The sequence below is a fragment of the Calliphora vicina genome, chromosome 3, assembly GCF_958450345.1.
Source record: "Calliphora vicina chromosome 3, idCalVici1.1, whole genome shotgun sequence".
Classification (NCBI taxonomy): Eukaryota; Metazoa; Arthropoda; class Insecta; order Diptera; family Calliphoridae; genus Calliphora; species Calliphora vicina.
Window position 1 is genome coordinate 31,408,346 of NC_088782.1, and position 16,819 is coordinate 31,425,164.

Consider the following 16,819-nt stretch of genomic DNA (forward strand, 5'->3'; position numbering starts at 1 on the left):
ATCGAAAAAAGTGTCTTGTTTCAGACAGTTTCTCTATAGAGAAAAGTGTCTTGTTTCAGACAGTTTTTCTATAGAGAAAAATGTCTTGTTTCAGACAGTTTTTCTATACAGAAAAGTGTCTTGTTTCAGACACTTTTTCTATACAGAAAAGTGTCTTGTTTCAGACAGTTTTTCTATACAGAAAAGTGTCTTGTTTCAGACAGTTTTTCTATACAGAAAAGTGTCTTGCTGCAGACAGTTTTTCTATAGAGAAAAGAGTCTTGTTTCAGACAGTTGTTCTATAGAAAAAAGTGTCTTCTTTCAGACAGTTGTTCTATAGAAAAAAGTGTCTTCTTTCAGACAGTTGTTCTATAGAAAAAAGTGTCTTCTTTCAAACAGTTGTTCTATAGAAAAAAGTGTCTTCTTTCAGACAGTTGTTCTATAGAAAAAAGTGTCTTCTTTCAGACAGTTTTCTTATGCATTTATAGGCCTTACGACTTAATATTATAGAAAAAAGTGTCTTCTTTCAGACAGTTGTTCTATAGATAAAAGTGTCTTCTTTCAGACAGTTGTTCTATAGAAAAAAGTGTCTTATTTCAGACAGTTGTTCTATAGAAAAAAGTGTCTTGTTTAAGACAGTTTTCTTATGCATTTATAGGCCTTACGACTTAATATTATTACGAGTTGAATTTTTTAAAATATTTATCTGTAAGGGTGCAAAAACTTCGTTTTAACGGAATATAATACTCAGATTCTTATAATAGTATTTTATTTTTGGTAAACTTTTCTCTGTAATATTGCCTTTGTTTACTTGCTATTTATTTTCTTTAATAAAATTGTAATCCAAATATCAAGTACCAAAATCATATAGGAATCCTACTGCTTCAAAACAACTATTTCATTTTTTATGTTTTTTTTTTGGCACAATTGCACTGTGTAATGTTTTTATTGGTACAATTCATAGAGTATGGTACAGCGTTTCCTAAAAAATGGAAAAGTTTTTTTGGCACTCAATTACCTACCTTGTTGTCATCTATGGCTCTAAAATTCATTCTAAGAAAATGATTTATAAATATTTTTATACCCTTCACCTTCGTGAGAAGGGTATATATACGTTTGTCATTTCCACAATATAATTTTCCGATCCTATAAAGTATATATATTCTGAATCCTTATAGATAGCGGAGACGATTAAGCCATGTCCGTATGTCTGTCTGTCCGCCTGTCTGTTGAAATCAATTTTCTGATATTTCCAGATATCTTCGGGATCCAAATCTTCAATAATTCTGTCAGACATGCTTTCGAGAAGTTTTCTATTTAAAATCAGCAAAATCGGTCCACAAATGGCTGAGATATTAGGAAAAAACCAGGACAACCTCGATTTTTTACCTATTTTTGACCTATATCTAGATTACTTAGTCATTAATATAGACAATATGGATATCTAATGATAGATATTTCAAAGACCTTTGCAAGTTGGTCATACAAAAAATTTTTAGCCCGATTTTTTTAACAAAAAAAAAAAATTTAAAAAACCACAAAAAGAGAAGAGTTGCAAGTCAAAAAAGATATTAAGATCTTTGGAATCTCACAAAATTTTCTTTCGGAAATGGTTTAGCAGCGTATTGTTGACGCTATGTGTGCAAGTAATGAAAAAAGTATCTTTAAATTCATACCATTTTTCTTTTGTTTCTTCTGTTATTTTTTTGTTTTTTTCCAGTTTATAGTTCTTGTTGTTGAGTTTTAATCCCTTGTCTGAAATAGTCACGTGTTCAATCATAAAATTTTTTATGATGTCTTTTTAAAAATTCAAAAACTAACAAAAATAAATTTCGACATGAAAAATTGAAACATGACTTATAGCTTCATTGTGGTAAATAAATTGCTTCGAATTTAAGTGAACACAAATAAATTTAAGCTAAATGAAAAGTTTTGTAAACACAATAAAGGAGATCGGTTTTCTATAGAAAAGTGTCTGGTTCAAATCGGTTTTCTATAGAAAAGTGTCTGGTTGAGACCGGTATTCTATATAAAAGTGTCTTGTTGAGACCGGTATTCTATATAAAAGTGTCTTGTTGAGACCGGTTTTCTATAGAAAAGTGTCTGGTTGAGACAGTTTTTCTATAAAAAAAGTGTCATTCAATTAAAATGAAGTTATAACCGCTAACAGACACAATATAGTGTCATCACATAAACAAATTAAATTCATTCCTTATTTTTTTGTTTGTTTAAATTGCATAATGTTTATTAAAAGTACGCTGAAATGTTTTATTTATATTTTTGCCAAACAAACAAACTTTATTAAACAAAATCAAAATTAACTCATAATTTCAAACGTAAAGTAAAGAATAAATAAAAAATAAACTTTTTTTTACAACTTGTAATTATATTCTCATGGCATGAATGCATGTAAATTTAATAATAATTTTGTTTATAATTTTTTCTATTTTTTTGTTGAAAAGTGGATTTTATTTTTTATTATTCAATCCATTCTATGGCTGAATGGTTAGTAGTTGTTTCTAGAAATTTATTTTTGTTTTTATTTTCATTTTGGTTTACTATGTAAGGACTATAGGGCTGAACATGCATACAAATTTGTTTGCTTATTTCTCTACTCATGTCTATCCTTTAGATACGTTTTTTTTATTTTAAATTAACAAAATTATCAAAACTTTTTTTTGTGGAGAAAAAATTAAACATGTTTTTATGGTTATAGTTACTATAGTTTGTTGTTGAAAACTGTTTTTTTTTTGTAGAGTTTTAAATAAAAAAACCTTAAATATTAACAAAATTTTATTTAACAAATTGTGGTAAGGAAATTTTTTTAAAGTCTTGTGCATTTATGTTACAAATTACAAAAAATGGATAGACGTTGAAGTGAATATAAACTAATATAATATACAAACTAATGAAAATTTTGTTATTTTATTCCACCATATTGAACTCCTTTAAATTGGTGAAAAGTAGGTCCATTGTTTTTTAATTTATCACACTTTGATAGCATTCCCAGAACTTCAGATATTATTCACATATCAGCCAGGCAACATTTCAGTACTATTGACAACCTACTGAAGTTGTGCTGCTGAAATTTTATCAAATATATGAGAAAATCAGAAGGTTTTGTCCGATTTTCCTACAGAATCCGTAAATAAGTCACCAGAGTCATGAAACTTCTAATTGGCCATCATTTTTCAACTGACCTGGAGTGTGTTAAAAATGATTATGTTTGAAAATTTAGAATTTTATATTACTTTTCCAAACTTTTGTCTATTAGTTCACCATATTTTTTAATAATTTTTTGGTTTTGTTAAAATTTTAAAAGTTGTGTTTAAATTACATTTAAGTTGGTGCTACTAGAATATAATTGAAATTGTATTTTATCTATGTTAATATTTAGATCTGGCCATGTCAGTCTTGTTACATTTACATATAAACACACAGAGACTGTAAATATTTTACTAAACGAGTATATACGTGTAAACAGTGGCAAGCAAAATTGTTGTTTTTTAAATTTTATATACCTTTTTTTTATACAAATACAAAAGATAGGCAGTTTTATATAGAAAAGTGTCTTGTTTATGACATGTCTTGTCTTGTTTAAGACAAGTTTTCTATAAAGAAAACTGTCTTGTTTAAGACAAGTTTTCTATAAAGAAAACTGTCTTGTTTAAGACAAGTTTTCTATAAAGAAAACTGTCTTGTTTAAGACAAGTTTTCTATAAAGAAAACTGTCTTCTTTAAGACAAGTTTTCTATAAAGAAAACTGTCTTGTTTAAGACAAGTTTTCTATAAAGAAAACTGTCTTGTTTAAGACAAGTTTTCTATAAAGAAAACTGTCTTGTTTAAGACAAGTTTTCTATAAAGAAAACTGTCTTGTTTAAGACAAGTTTTCTATAAAGAAAACTGTCTTGTTTAAGACAAGTTTTCTATATAGAAAACTGTCTTGTTTAAGACAAGTTTTCTATAAAGAAAACTGTCTTGTTTAAGACAAGTTTTCTATAAAGAAAACTGTCTTGTTTAAGACAAGTTTTCTATAAAGAAAACTGTCTTGTTTAAGACAAGTTTTCTATAAAGAAAACTGTCTTGTTTAAGACAAGTTTTCTATAAAGAAAACTGTCTTGTTTAAGACAAGTTTTCTATATAGAAAAGTGTCTGGTTTAAGACAAGTTTTCTATATAGAAAAGTGTCTGGTTTAAGACAAGTTTTCTATATAGAAAAGTGTCTGGTTTAAGACAAGTTTTCTATATAGAAAAGTGTCTGGTTTAAGACAAGTTTTCTATATAGAAAAGTGTCTGGTTTAAGACAAGTTTTCTATATAGAAAAGTGTCTGGTTTAAGACAAGTTTTCTATATAGAAAAGTGTCTGGTTTAAGACAAGTTTTCTATATAGAAAAGTGTCTGGTTTAAGACAAGTTTTCTATATAGAAAAGTGTCTGGTTTAAGACAAGTTTTCTATATAGAAAAGTGTCTGGTTTAAGACAAGTTTTCTATATAGAAAAGTGTCTGGTTTAAGACAAGTTTTCTATATAGAAAAGTGTCTGGTTTAAGACAAGTTTTCTATATAGAAAAGTGTCTGGTTTAAGACAAGTTTTCTATATAGAAAAGTGTCTGGTTTAAGACAAGTTTTCTATATAGAAAAGTGTCTGGTTTCAGACATGTTTTCTATATAGAAAAGTGTCTTGTTTCAGACATGTTTTCTATATAGAAAAGTGTCTTGTTTCAGACATGTTTTCTATATAGAAACGTGAGAAGTGTATATATAAGTTTGTCATTCCGTTTGTAATTTCTAAAATATAACTTCCGACCCTATAAAGTATATATATTCTGGATCCTTATAGATAGCGGAGTCAGTTAAGCCATGTCCGTCTGTTTGTCTGTTGTAATTCAACTTTCCGAAGCCACCAAATAACTTACATACACGATTCATACATCAATATCTCCGGAATTCTTCCGGCTCTGTTGCTATTTAAAATCGAGAAAATCGGTCTACAACAGCCTCGATTTTTGACCTATATCTGGATTACTAATTCATTAATATAGACCATATTCTTTAATAATGTCTATTCCAAAGTCCTTTGCAACGACGTATATAAGACCATAGTAAGTTGGACCTACAGTGGGTCAAAATCGGAAGAGATATTTTTTAACCTGAATTTTTTTTTTACCAAAAGTTTTATTAAAAAAAAAAATTTAAAAACCCAAAATTTTTTTTTTAAATTTAAAATTTTTTTTTTTAAATTTTAAAAAAAAAATTTTTTAAAAAATTTTTAAAAACAATTCGAAAACAATTTTTTTCCAAAAAATGAAAAAAAACACTCGTAAAAAAATAATAAAATAAAAATATTTAAAATTTTTATTTTGAAGTATAATTTGGTGAAGGGTATATAAGATTCGGCACAGCCGAATAAGTTTCGTGTTCCGTCTGTTTTCTAGAGAACAGTGGTTTTTTAGTCAGTTTTCTAGAAGAAATGGGGTTTGGTTAGTCATATTTCTAGAGAAGAGTGGCTTGTTTAGTCTGTTTTATAGAGAATTACCGTTTTGTTTGTTACTGTAAACTGAAATTTATAAATATTGTGTGTAACTTTTTATTGCATGTGACATATAATGTAAACACATTAAGGGGCTGGATTGAAGGAATAAAGTTTAAGGGTTTAGAAAATAAACAAAAATATAAAACTTTTAAATAACTATGTAGACCGATATGTATGAGTATTTGAAATATCTTGGTTGTATATGATCACCGCAGTCAATTCGAAGTGAAATTTCCGACATAGTTATCGGTAATTTAACAATATTATGGTTACTGTTGTTATTTATATGGTTGCAGCAACCAGTTACAGTTAACAATGTCAATTTATATGATTTTAATTGTTTTCTCATATTTATTTTTGAATAAATATTCTAACGTTTTTATTTTACAATATCTATTTCAATTCAGATTTGTTTGGCGACATATTCCGGAAGTTAAGGAAAAGTTACAACTAGTTCATTTCATGAAAACCGAAAAAATTGTATCCATAATAATAAAAAATCTAAGGTAAGTTTTTTCTTCAATTATTTACAGTAATTTAGAAATATGTTTGAGAAATATGGAATAATTAAGATAATAACTGCATAGTTCAGTAATAAAGCTATTGATAGGACTAGGAAGTTAATCCATTTAAGGCCTTCTAAAAAATCTTTTCACTCCATCTCTATTTACCTACATACTTGTATAGCCATTGTACTCGTATGCTTTTGACTATGAAACAAATAAACAAAAAACACAACTTTTATGTATTTAGTTTTAGTGTAAAACTTTTAATTTTTTTTTGCAACAATTTTGAAAATATTCACATGTTGTTTTAATTTTTATAGATGAACAATTTTTTCTATGCAAATTTTGCTAATAAAATGGCAACTACATATAAAAAAAAACAAATAGAAAACATAAATACACACAAGTTGTTCCTGGAACAGGTGCAAACGATTTAGTTTTTCAAATTAAAATACAAGTACTATTTCAAATAATGATGAAAATAATTAGTAAACTATAAAAAAAAAGTTTAATATTAATTTTTAGTTGTTTGTTGAAATGAAAAGACATATAAAAACAAATAATAATAAAAAAACAAACAAATTATACGACATATTTTTGTAGACATTTTGGTTTAAACACTTTTGCATATAAATATGCCCACCACAATTTGTTTGACAAACTTTATTTCCATCATCATGATTAACTACAACAATTAAGTTTTCGAAACTTCATTCACTATTTAAATCTATTTTATAATGTCTATACAGATAGACAAACTTTAGTTTATCCTTGCTGGCGCATTTAAAAAGTTATAATGATTTTACTTCCAAGAAAATGCGCGCCTAATGGCCTCGTATGCATAATGATCATGTAGTTTGTCATTTACACCCACCACAGAGTCATCTGAGGCACAGAAGTGCGTGCCTTCCTGGCTGCCAGCTTGTTATTGTGGCCTTCTATTGTCTGTTGTACGTTGATTGTGATTCTAAGAAAATAATTTGACACACAAACACACACTCATAAAAACAACAATAACAATATTCCTATAGTTGCTGCAGCAACAAACAAACAAACAAAGATGCATAGAGAGTCATTGTGCAAAAAGTTACTCCTTGTGTTGCAACTTGCAAATTTGTTACACTCTAATGTTTCTGTGGCGGCTAAGTGAATTAGTGTGTGTGTGTTGCGTTGCATGTGGAAGTGAGTTTATGCGTGGTGTGTTTTTTCGAATCAGAAGTTTTAAATTTAAATTCTTAATATTTCTAAATTTATAGGTAAATATGCAATACTCAAATTTAAGGAGTAAATTTAGTTTTTATGGACTATAGCTTCGGTAGTATTCGGATGAACAACTTTGTCAGTTGAAAGTATTAAATATTATATTCAACATTAAGATTTTAGCACTTTTATAATCTTGATAAGACACAAAAAGCACCATCATAAGAAAAACTACCAATTAGTACTTCTTTGCATCCCTAATTGGCAAGGGACAATTTTAACTTTTTTTGGGGTTATTTCTGATTGCAGTTTTTACACCCGCCAACAACAAGATTGGTGGTATATTGAGTTTGTCATTCCGTTTGTAACATATCGAAATATTGGTCGTACAACCAAAAAGTATATATATTCTGGATCCCTAAACAATTCTATGACGATCGATCTGCCTATGTCGGTCCGTCTGTCTGTTGTTAGCCTTGAGAAAAGAATATATGGGGATAAAATCGTCCCAAATACGAGGGTGGGTCAATAAGTCTGCGACTTTTTTAATTTCCCGGCTCCTGCCAACAGGCATCTGTCAGTTGACTTCTGTCAAAATTTGAACAAGCAGCGTCATTTAGTTTGTGTTTGACAGTCATTGATAGCAGATTACCTCGTGACTTGAGGAGAAATTGGAAAAAAGTGAATTTCGTCTGTTTATTAATCATTAGTTATTGGGGAAAAAACCATCTCTCAAATAAAAGCTAATCTTGAAAAATACTATTGGAGCTCTGCACCATCAATTTCAATGGTAAGAAAGTGCTTTACTGTATTTCGTTGAGGTCTCTACGCCCGAAACAATTGAAAAAATTCACGATATGGTGTTGGTCGATCGGAGATTGAAAGTACGAGAGATTGAGGACGCCATCTTCCGCCCTATTCAGCGGATTTGGCTCCGATTGACTATTTCTTGTTTCCAAACCTGAAGAATTTTTTAAAAATGTTTTGGTAGTTTCACATGGTTTCACTAGTTTCACTTTGAATTATTACTTTGAATTATTTACTTGAATTTGGCCCCGATTGACTATTTCTCGTTTCCAAACCTGAAGAAATGTCTCGGCGGAGAGAGAAAGCAGCTATTTGGATGACTACGACAAATATTATTTTTTGGAAGGGATAAAAAATTGGTGAAACATTGGACAAAGGAGACTAGGTTGAAAAATAAAGTAAAATTTTAAAAAATGCACGGATATTTTGACCCTCCCTCTTTGTAGAAATGTTTGGTAATGAAAATGACCAAAATCGGTTAAATAGAACCAGAGTTATGGACCAAATTGTGAGACAACCTCCAAAAAAGTTGATATATTTTGAATGAAATTTTGCACACATTTTTTTTTGATACAAAGACAAGCCTTGTTGAAATGGCAAGAATCGATAAATGATTTCTTCCAGTCTCATGCTAATGTCTTTCCGATATATGGTCCTATGGTACATATAACAACAAGCTGCGAAGTTTTTAGCTTGTCTGCAGATACACCCATAGTCTCTGTCGGGAATTGAACCCACAACCCTCAGATTGGTAGCACAGCACACTATCGTTTTTACTAATGCCTATATAATAGCAAATCTTATTTTTTGGAAGGGATAAAAAAATTGGACAAAGTGCATAGAGCTCAAAGGAGACTATGTTGACAAATAAAATAAAACCTGTGTTTCATTAAAAAATGCACGGACTTTTTGACCCACTTTCGTATTCTTTGGAGAAATGTTTGGTATTGAAAATGGTCAAAATCGGTCTAGTAGAACCAGAGTTATGGTCCAAATTGTGGGACAATCCCTCTAAAATATGTTTCATTAGTTTCATTAAATATATTTTTATACAATGACAAGACTTGTTGAAAATGGCAAGAATCGGTCCATGATTACTCCCAGTCCCCGTACACATTTCTATTCGAAATATGCACAGAGAAAACTAATTCGTAATAGCAACCGAATTTGTTGCACACATATAGAGGAAATCAGTGAGAGGAAATCAGTGGATAAAGAAGAATTTCGATTGAAGTAACCAAACTTTTATTGGCACTTCTAAAATTTTGTAGTCACAACTGTAAAATTCGGTCAGTAAGGCAGAATCATGCCAAATTCGGTTGTGAACACGAATCTGTTTTCTCTGTGTGGCTCTATGTTACATAAATGACTATATAATAGCAGTATCCACACAAAATTCAAATATAATGGAATCATTGGATTGACAACAAATCTCATATGTATATATGTGTGGAAATAATACTGTAATTTTAACATGAAAACTTGTAAAGAAATTTTCGATATCTCCCGGACATTTGTAGGAACCCTATGTAACTCACAGTGAATTCGGTTTACAATATCAATTAGTTAATATTAAATGGGTTACTTTATTTAACAAAAGATGTTGAAAGATAAAATTTAAACTCCTTTAAATCTCTGCCTCCTTATAATGTGGCGCAACATTTGTTGCCTTTAACTTGCTGCTAATTTCTTCGTTTCGTTTTTTGACTTATTTTCTGTTAAACTTTTGGCACTTTCTTAAAAGAAAATATTTTTACATAAAATAGTTTTTTGACCACATTTTTTCGTTTTTGGTGTTTTTGTGCAATTGTTGTAGTTGTAGCTGGTACCTAGTTGTTTTCAAACGGAAGTATGCCAGCCAGTTTTAGACACTTTTCCATAATGGTACGAGTAATAAAACATCGGAGGCATGAGATGAGAATTGCCTTTGTGTGGAGTCGTCTGTGTGGTGTAATTTTTGTTTGGCATTTGATTTATGGCGCACGTGTTGCATTTCGTAGGTGTTTATTGCATTTGCCTTCTTGAAATTAAATCTTATTATCAAAAGTTTCTACAAATAGTTTTGTAAAAAGTTGTTGATTTAACAGCAACATTTTTTTATTATTTTATTATTACTTTATTATTGTTTGTTCTAGTTGAGAGTGAAAAGAAATTTGTTTTTATTTTTTTAAAGCAAACTTAATTAGGATTTTTTCTTAGGAAAATTTTAATGGAAAATGATAATTAGGAAAGGAATTTTTGTAATAATGATTACGACGGTAAATCATGGTTGTATTTTTATGGACTGAAATTGGTTACATTGAGACAATTAAAATTGTTGCGATTTTACTGTTTCAGTTGTGTTAATTGAAGTTTTAGTAAGCAGTTATGTTGAGACAACCTAAAGAAAGTTTAATACCAGGAATTCTGTGCAATCTTATTCATACAAATTTAGTGAAATTTTGTTTTATCCATTATAAAATATCTATTATTCTTTTTAAATTGAATACTTTACTGAAACCTTTTTTTTTTTATGCCTGAAAACAACTTAAATAATAAATTAGGGTATTTTTATTATGTTTTTCACTCAATTTTATATTTATAACAATTACTTAATTAAATAAATTTAATAGTTCAATTTCGTTATCTTTAAAATCCTCTTTAGTATTTGACATTAAAATTGCTTAATTCCGCACCATCCTAATGAAAATGTATACAAACATATATATAAATACATTTCAACATCTTGCTACAAATTTTCTTCAAAATTTATTGTCACTCTTTAATTGAATTAAAAAACTTTCTATGCAAGATAAAAAAAGAGAGTCATAGTTTTCCTTATGTGTCGTGTACGGCTGCACAACAATTTCTTGCCATAAGTTTATAATGTCAAGTTGACTTAGCGAAAAGTGATTGTTTTACATTTGAATTGAATTTTATTTAAATTTGCTACAAAAGTCTCAAGTTAGTTGCAAATTGAATTAGAGAAATTAAATAAGTTGAAGAGTAGTTTTGGTGCGTTTTTCGTGCATAAGTACATTTAAGTAATTCAGATTAAAATGTATTCTAGTTTTTGTTTAAAGCGTAACATTAATTTCGTTTGTCTTTGAAATAAATTGTAACAGTTTTAAAAGAAATTCTAAAAGAAATTTATTTTCAACAGACATTATATTTTTGAACTTTGATGCATTAATATCAATAAGAAGCAAACAAAACACCGAATACGAATATTAATCGGATTTTTAAACAACAGGAACTTCAACACAAATCTCTAAATAGAGTTGAAAATAAGCACACATTTCTGATTTAAAGCATTTCCCTTTTTGGTTGACTCCGAATTGCCAATTTAGACCATTTTACGCTAAATTCAACATTTTCGACAAACCGACAATCTATTGACATGAAATCTCACATAAGCGTAGCAGAGGAGTATTTAACTTGATATTAAATACAAACCCACAGTGGGGCAGAATTGATTTTTTTGGAAATAAATCTGGGATTTCTAAACGGCTGGTCCAGTCGGAATAAAATTCGACGTGAGCCAAGCAGTAGTCGAGTTTAAGTTATTAAACTGGTCCCTAAAAATGCTCCAGGGGGCTCAAAGTAGGGTACCATCGATATGTAACATTTTTAAACACGTGCCATTTTTTCTTTCCCATCCAATTTCAAAGATTTTTATATTTTTGGAAATCGTTCAGCTAGGTCTTGAAAATACATGCTTGCGTGTGCTACTTATCTATTATAATTTCCGAGTTATAGGCATTTAAAAATTAAAATTTTGACATAACTTAGTCAGCTTTTTTAAAAATATAGGTCGTACTTTTGGACCGAATTTTTTTTTTTGTTAGTTTGACAACTAAATTACCAATTTTATACAAACGATTTCAGAGCAATATCAATTATGAATCCAAAAATAAACGATTTTTAATTTAAAAATTCAAAAAATTTTGGGCGAAAAGGTGACTTAACTCTTATTTTTATTAAAAAAAACTTTCTTTAAGAACATATAACAATTTTATGTTTTTCTGTAAGGTATCTTTACGGAGAACATTTTGGTATAAAAATTATGTTCTATTTTTCGAAGATGTCGGCCTTTCGGAAATTGACCTATATTTTTTTTTTTATCAAAATTTCAACATTAGGACACATGTTCTAAAATCTCAAAGCTGTGATCAGAACAGATCAAAACGGAAAGCAGCTTTGTTAACCTTGATATGTTCCCTATTTATCCCTAAAGTATTTTGCCAGCCCCGAAGGAAATGAGGACCCTATGGGCAAAATTTCGCTCCAATTTTTTGGAAGTGCGGGATTCCCTTTGACCTTTACACAAGTTTTTTTACACTTTGAAAATTGCATTTAGTTTTGTTAATAAATAGAGATTTTATTACATATTTAATGAGTTTCTAAAACTAAAATTTGTATCAAAATTTTAATAGGATTACAAATATTATTAGGACCAATTTGATCCAAATTTATCTAATCTTTTTTGTTTAGATAAGTTAATTTTCGGTCTTACAAAAAAAATTCAAGTCAATATCTCAATTAGATTAAAAAATAAACCACTTTTAAAGTTCTGTTCTTCAAAAAAAAATTATTTTTTTCATTTTTTAGTATAAAATGTGTGAGTCAGAGCCATTGACTTTTTATTGAATGAAGTATTAGGAAAAAAGACTGATTTTTAAAAGTGACATATTTTTCAATCTAATTGAATCTAACTTATCTAAACAAAAAATATTAGTTCGGAATAAATTTGGATCAAATTGGTCCTAATATTTGCAATTTTAATAAAAAAATTTTCATACAAATTTTAGTTTTAGAAACTCAATAAATATTAATATGTAATAAAATATTTATTTATTAATAAACGCATCTTGTTCAAATTTTGACAGGAGTCAACTGACAGAAACCTGTTGACAGCAGCAGTGTTGCCCTCTCATGAAAGAGGCGGGGAATTGAAAAAGTCGCGGACTTATTAAGCATCAATTGTATTAATTTTTGTTGCAGAATCGACTGATGAAATCAGATTTGCAATATATTCAACCGTTTTTGCTTGACAGAAAAATGTGCTCAAAATCCGCGTCCTTAGGTGCGTTGAACCACCGTTGAACCAAGGAGAGAAAATTTTCCAAAAAAAGGAGGTCATTATTTTTATTTACGCAAAAACCTTCAGAAAAATGATGATACACGAAAAACAAATGAAGTGATCTGGTCACAAACGAACTCTAATATGCATATGTAAATGATATCAAGTTTATATGTACAATATACATTTGATATCAATTAAAACTCTTCAATAAAAACTATGTTTGATGCAATATATTATAACATAAAGTAATTTCCATTAATTAAAACAACTATTGTTCTTTTGGAGAAAACAAAAAAGAAGACAAATAAAATCAACTCCCGGTGTTATTTTCATTTTGTTTTGAAGTTCCTGTTGTTGTTTAGAACTTTATGACCATAATTAAAAGTTAACAAAGTCAAACATGATAGCAGTGTTTAATGGATGATGAACTATGGATGTATGAAGAACAACACACTTGCGAACGAACACATATGACTATTATGTTTTGTTTTATATTTTTTTTTTGTTGCAAAATGTTGCATGTTCCTCAACTAAGTAGCACATAATAACTATGACTAACTACTCACCATTATGTTGAACTTTCGACACTGGCAACAATGACGTGGATATATTAACATTGTCATCGTCATCGTCAACAGCATCATCATCGTTGTCGTCATCCTGAGAATGATTGTTATCATTGCGGTGGCAAGTTGGTGGTTTGTCCGCATATGAACTGCCATCGTCCACATCATCAACAGCAACAACACCATCACCACCACCAACACCAAGAAGAAGAACATCATCAGGAAGGTGCTGATCGTCATTGTCATCATCCGCATCAACAGCACTAGTACTAGCAGCAACGTTATTATGCAGGCCATCATCACTATCACTATTATTGCTGACATTATTGTTGCCATCATCACATTCTTCATAAACAGTGGCGATGATGATGTTCTCTTCGTCGTAGTCATTGTTGTCTTTAAATGGCAAACACTCATAGTCGTCTATGTCATCATTTTTACAACTCTTATTGTAGCTTTTGTTGCGGTTGTGCGTTGCCAGTTCCAAAGGAGTACTACTGCAAGCACTGTTGGTAGAAGATTGTGGGTTTAAAGCAGTTGCTGCAGTTGAACTTTGAAATGTTTGTTCGTTGGCTGTTAAAGTTGCTGTTGACAGTGGCAATGATGTTTTAGCTTTGCCTAGATTTTCATTAATATAATGTTTATCATCATACTTTTCCTCCTGCCTTTCCAATTCATTTTGATTTTTATCCTGTTGCCTGTTGTATTGTGATTTATTTTGTTCCCCATTAGCAGCAACATCATTGTAATCAGTTTTATTATTATTTGCGGCTGCTGCTGCCTTATCACCATTTTGTTCTTGTTGTTGATTGTTGCTGATGAATCTCTTCGTTACCAACTCAGAATCTAATTGCAATTTCTCTAATAACATGGCCTGTATGAATTGTTCATCGTAGGTAATGATTTCGGTTTCAGAATCCTCTGACATGTTTTCATTTTGATCATTGACATTAACCAGTTTCTTGAGATTTCTTTTCTTGCTATAATATTCGTAATTGGTATTAAGATCACCGGCCAAAGAGTTTGGAGATGTCGATGATGAGTTGTCGTAAAAAGAATCCTCATCATCTAGATCTTCTGATCCAGTTTGATCCATATCTTCTACCAGAAATTGTACCTTTTTGCGGGCCTGTGGCATGGGTATATAGAATTGTGAATTAGCTGTGGTGGAGTTGATGGTAACCTGATTGCGTCTAGAGTTGGTGGGTGTACTACTCTTAGAGTTGTTGCCACTTTCTCTTTGTTTTGAGGGAGTAGAGGGTGTATAATGAGTTTTGGAAACTGAATCAGTTTGTGTATTTTCACCATTTTCCGAGGTCTTTGAAGTGGGTCTCTTTAAAATGGATTTTATGTTGTAAGTGGGTGTAACGGTTACAGTTACCATTAGTTCCTCTTCCTCTTCAGTGGTTTCCTTGCTATTTGCAATTTCTGTAGAGTCGTTAGAGTGGCTGGGTTGTTTTACTACTCTGGGTGGTCTCTTGGGTTCGCCTAATGACACTTGCACTTGTAGAGTATCGGGTCTGGTTTTATTAGTTTTTTCCATTTCTTTGGATATTGTTTGCGGTTCGCTTTCAATGGCAAAACTCTCGTAAGTAGTGGTGCCATCTGCTGTTTGTTGCAACAAAGATTTGGGAGCCTGTTGTTCCTCTCCCAGACTGATGCGTTGTCCAGCTATGGCCTGAACATTAATGTAGTTGGGCTTTTTAGTTTGAGGCGGTGTATTGGGTGGTGGAGGTTCTTCTATGAGTTTTTTGTTATTGTCTGGTTTGGAACTTTCCACTCTAACCTTAGTAGTTCTGTGCATAAAAGGTGGCTCGTCTTCAGTTAAGGCGGCGTCTTGTACATTGAAATCATCATTGGGTGGCATGAATTCATTTTGTGAAAATTGCAACTTTTGTTTTCTATTTGATTTTTTGGCCACTTCCTTTGCTGAACTTTTAGATTCCATTGGATGGATGGAAATGTTATGGCTGGAAGCCTGATTATTAATTGAGATCAAATCATAAGGATTAACATTACAGCGTAGTATAGATCTTCGGCTAGAAGAGGCGGCTGATGATGAGGCAGTATGGGCTAAGTCTTCGCTTTCAGTTAACCAAGTATCATCAAAATTTTCTAAGGCTTTAGAGCTTTCCTTGGAAATGGTACTGTTAGCTAAAACTTTGTGATGACGCGTACGAGAACGTCCTCGCACGGGACTGGCACTTTTGCCTCTTTGGCGAGACTTGTCTTTACCAGATGTACCCCCAGCTGATACTCCACCACCATCATTTATACTGCCCGGTTCAGGCGAAAGTAGACGTGTTCTTCTCATCAAGTCATAGGGATCTTTCTGGGGATCTAGTATGGTGGGTCGCATTTTCTTACTAGTACTGACAACTCTCACCGTTGAGGCTGCTCCCACCGGTCTTAACTTAGGGCTTGGCAAATTGGTCGGCAATCGAACGGTTCCTCCGATATTGTGCAAAGGCAGGCGAGTACCTTTACATTTCTTACATATACTTGGTTTCTTTAAAGTGCGGCCTTTTGTGCCGCTCAGGTACTCGTGACATGAACACAGCACCACAGCTACCGCGGTGGCAGCTGGGGCTCCTGTGGCTAAGTCGTTGGTGGGTGCCGCAAATATGGTGGCTGCATGAGGATGTGCAGCATAGTGAGCATAGGCTGGATGATAGATGCCAGCCGGTCGGGCCGGTATACCCCGTACCGTGCCATATATCCAGGGTTCGGCATATTTCATAGAACGGCTCATATGATTTGGCATATACTCGTAGGCTGTGCCTGCTCCACTTGCGTGGTAATCACTTAGTGTGGGTAAATGCATGATTGCAGTTGGCGCTAGTTGATACTGTGGCATAGGTGCTCTACTACTACTACTATTAACATTATGTGCAACATTTAATGTTGCTTCTAGGGTATGAGGATTCTTTGTTGCTGCTGCTACTGCTACCGTTGGATATTGTTGTGAATTATTTGTTGCAGTTGTCGTTATCGATGTGGCGTTGTTACCTGTTGTTGCTTGTGATTTTTCGTTCTTATGGATTTTGAGCCTTTGACTCCAGGTTTTCTTTGATTTGTCGTACATGGGAATAAACTGGAAATATTAAACAAACTATGTACATAAGAAATTGTATTTGTTTGTGTATAGATATTGTGGAAATATGAG

General features: G+C 31.3%; 2 protein-coding genes across 2 annotated transcripts in view; one reads left to right on the forward strand and one right to left on the reverse strand.

Moving 5' to 3' along the window:
- Positions 1 to 6,009, forward strand: part of DEF8 (differentially expressed in FDCP 8 homolog) — a 48,739-nt gene extending 42,730 nt beyond the window's left edge. The window contains exon 4 of the mRNA XM_065505590.1: positions 5,917 to 6,009. Coding sequence (XP_065361662.1) covers positions 5,917 to 5,963 — 47 coding nt within the window. The 3' untranslated portion in view covers positions 5,964 to 6,009. The remainder of the gene's footprint in view (positions 1 to 5,916) is intronic.
- RhoGEF64C (Rho guanine nucleotide exchange factor at 64C) overlaps positions 1 to 16,819 on the reverse strand; it is a 159,015-nt gene that overhangs the window by 20,476 nt on the left and 121,720 nt on the right. Inside the window, exon 3 of the mRNA XM_065505587.1 lies at positions 13,654 to 16,747. Coding sequence (XP_065361659.1) covers positions 13,654 to 16,738 — 3,085 coding nt within the window. The 5' untranslated portion in view covers positions 16,739 to 16,747. The remainder of the gene's footprint in view (positions 1 to 13,653; positions 16,748 to 16,819) is intronic.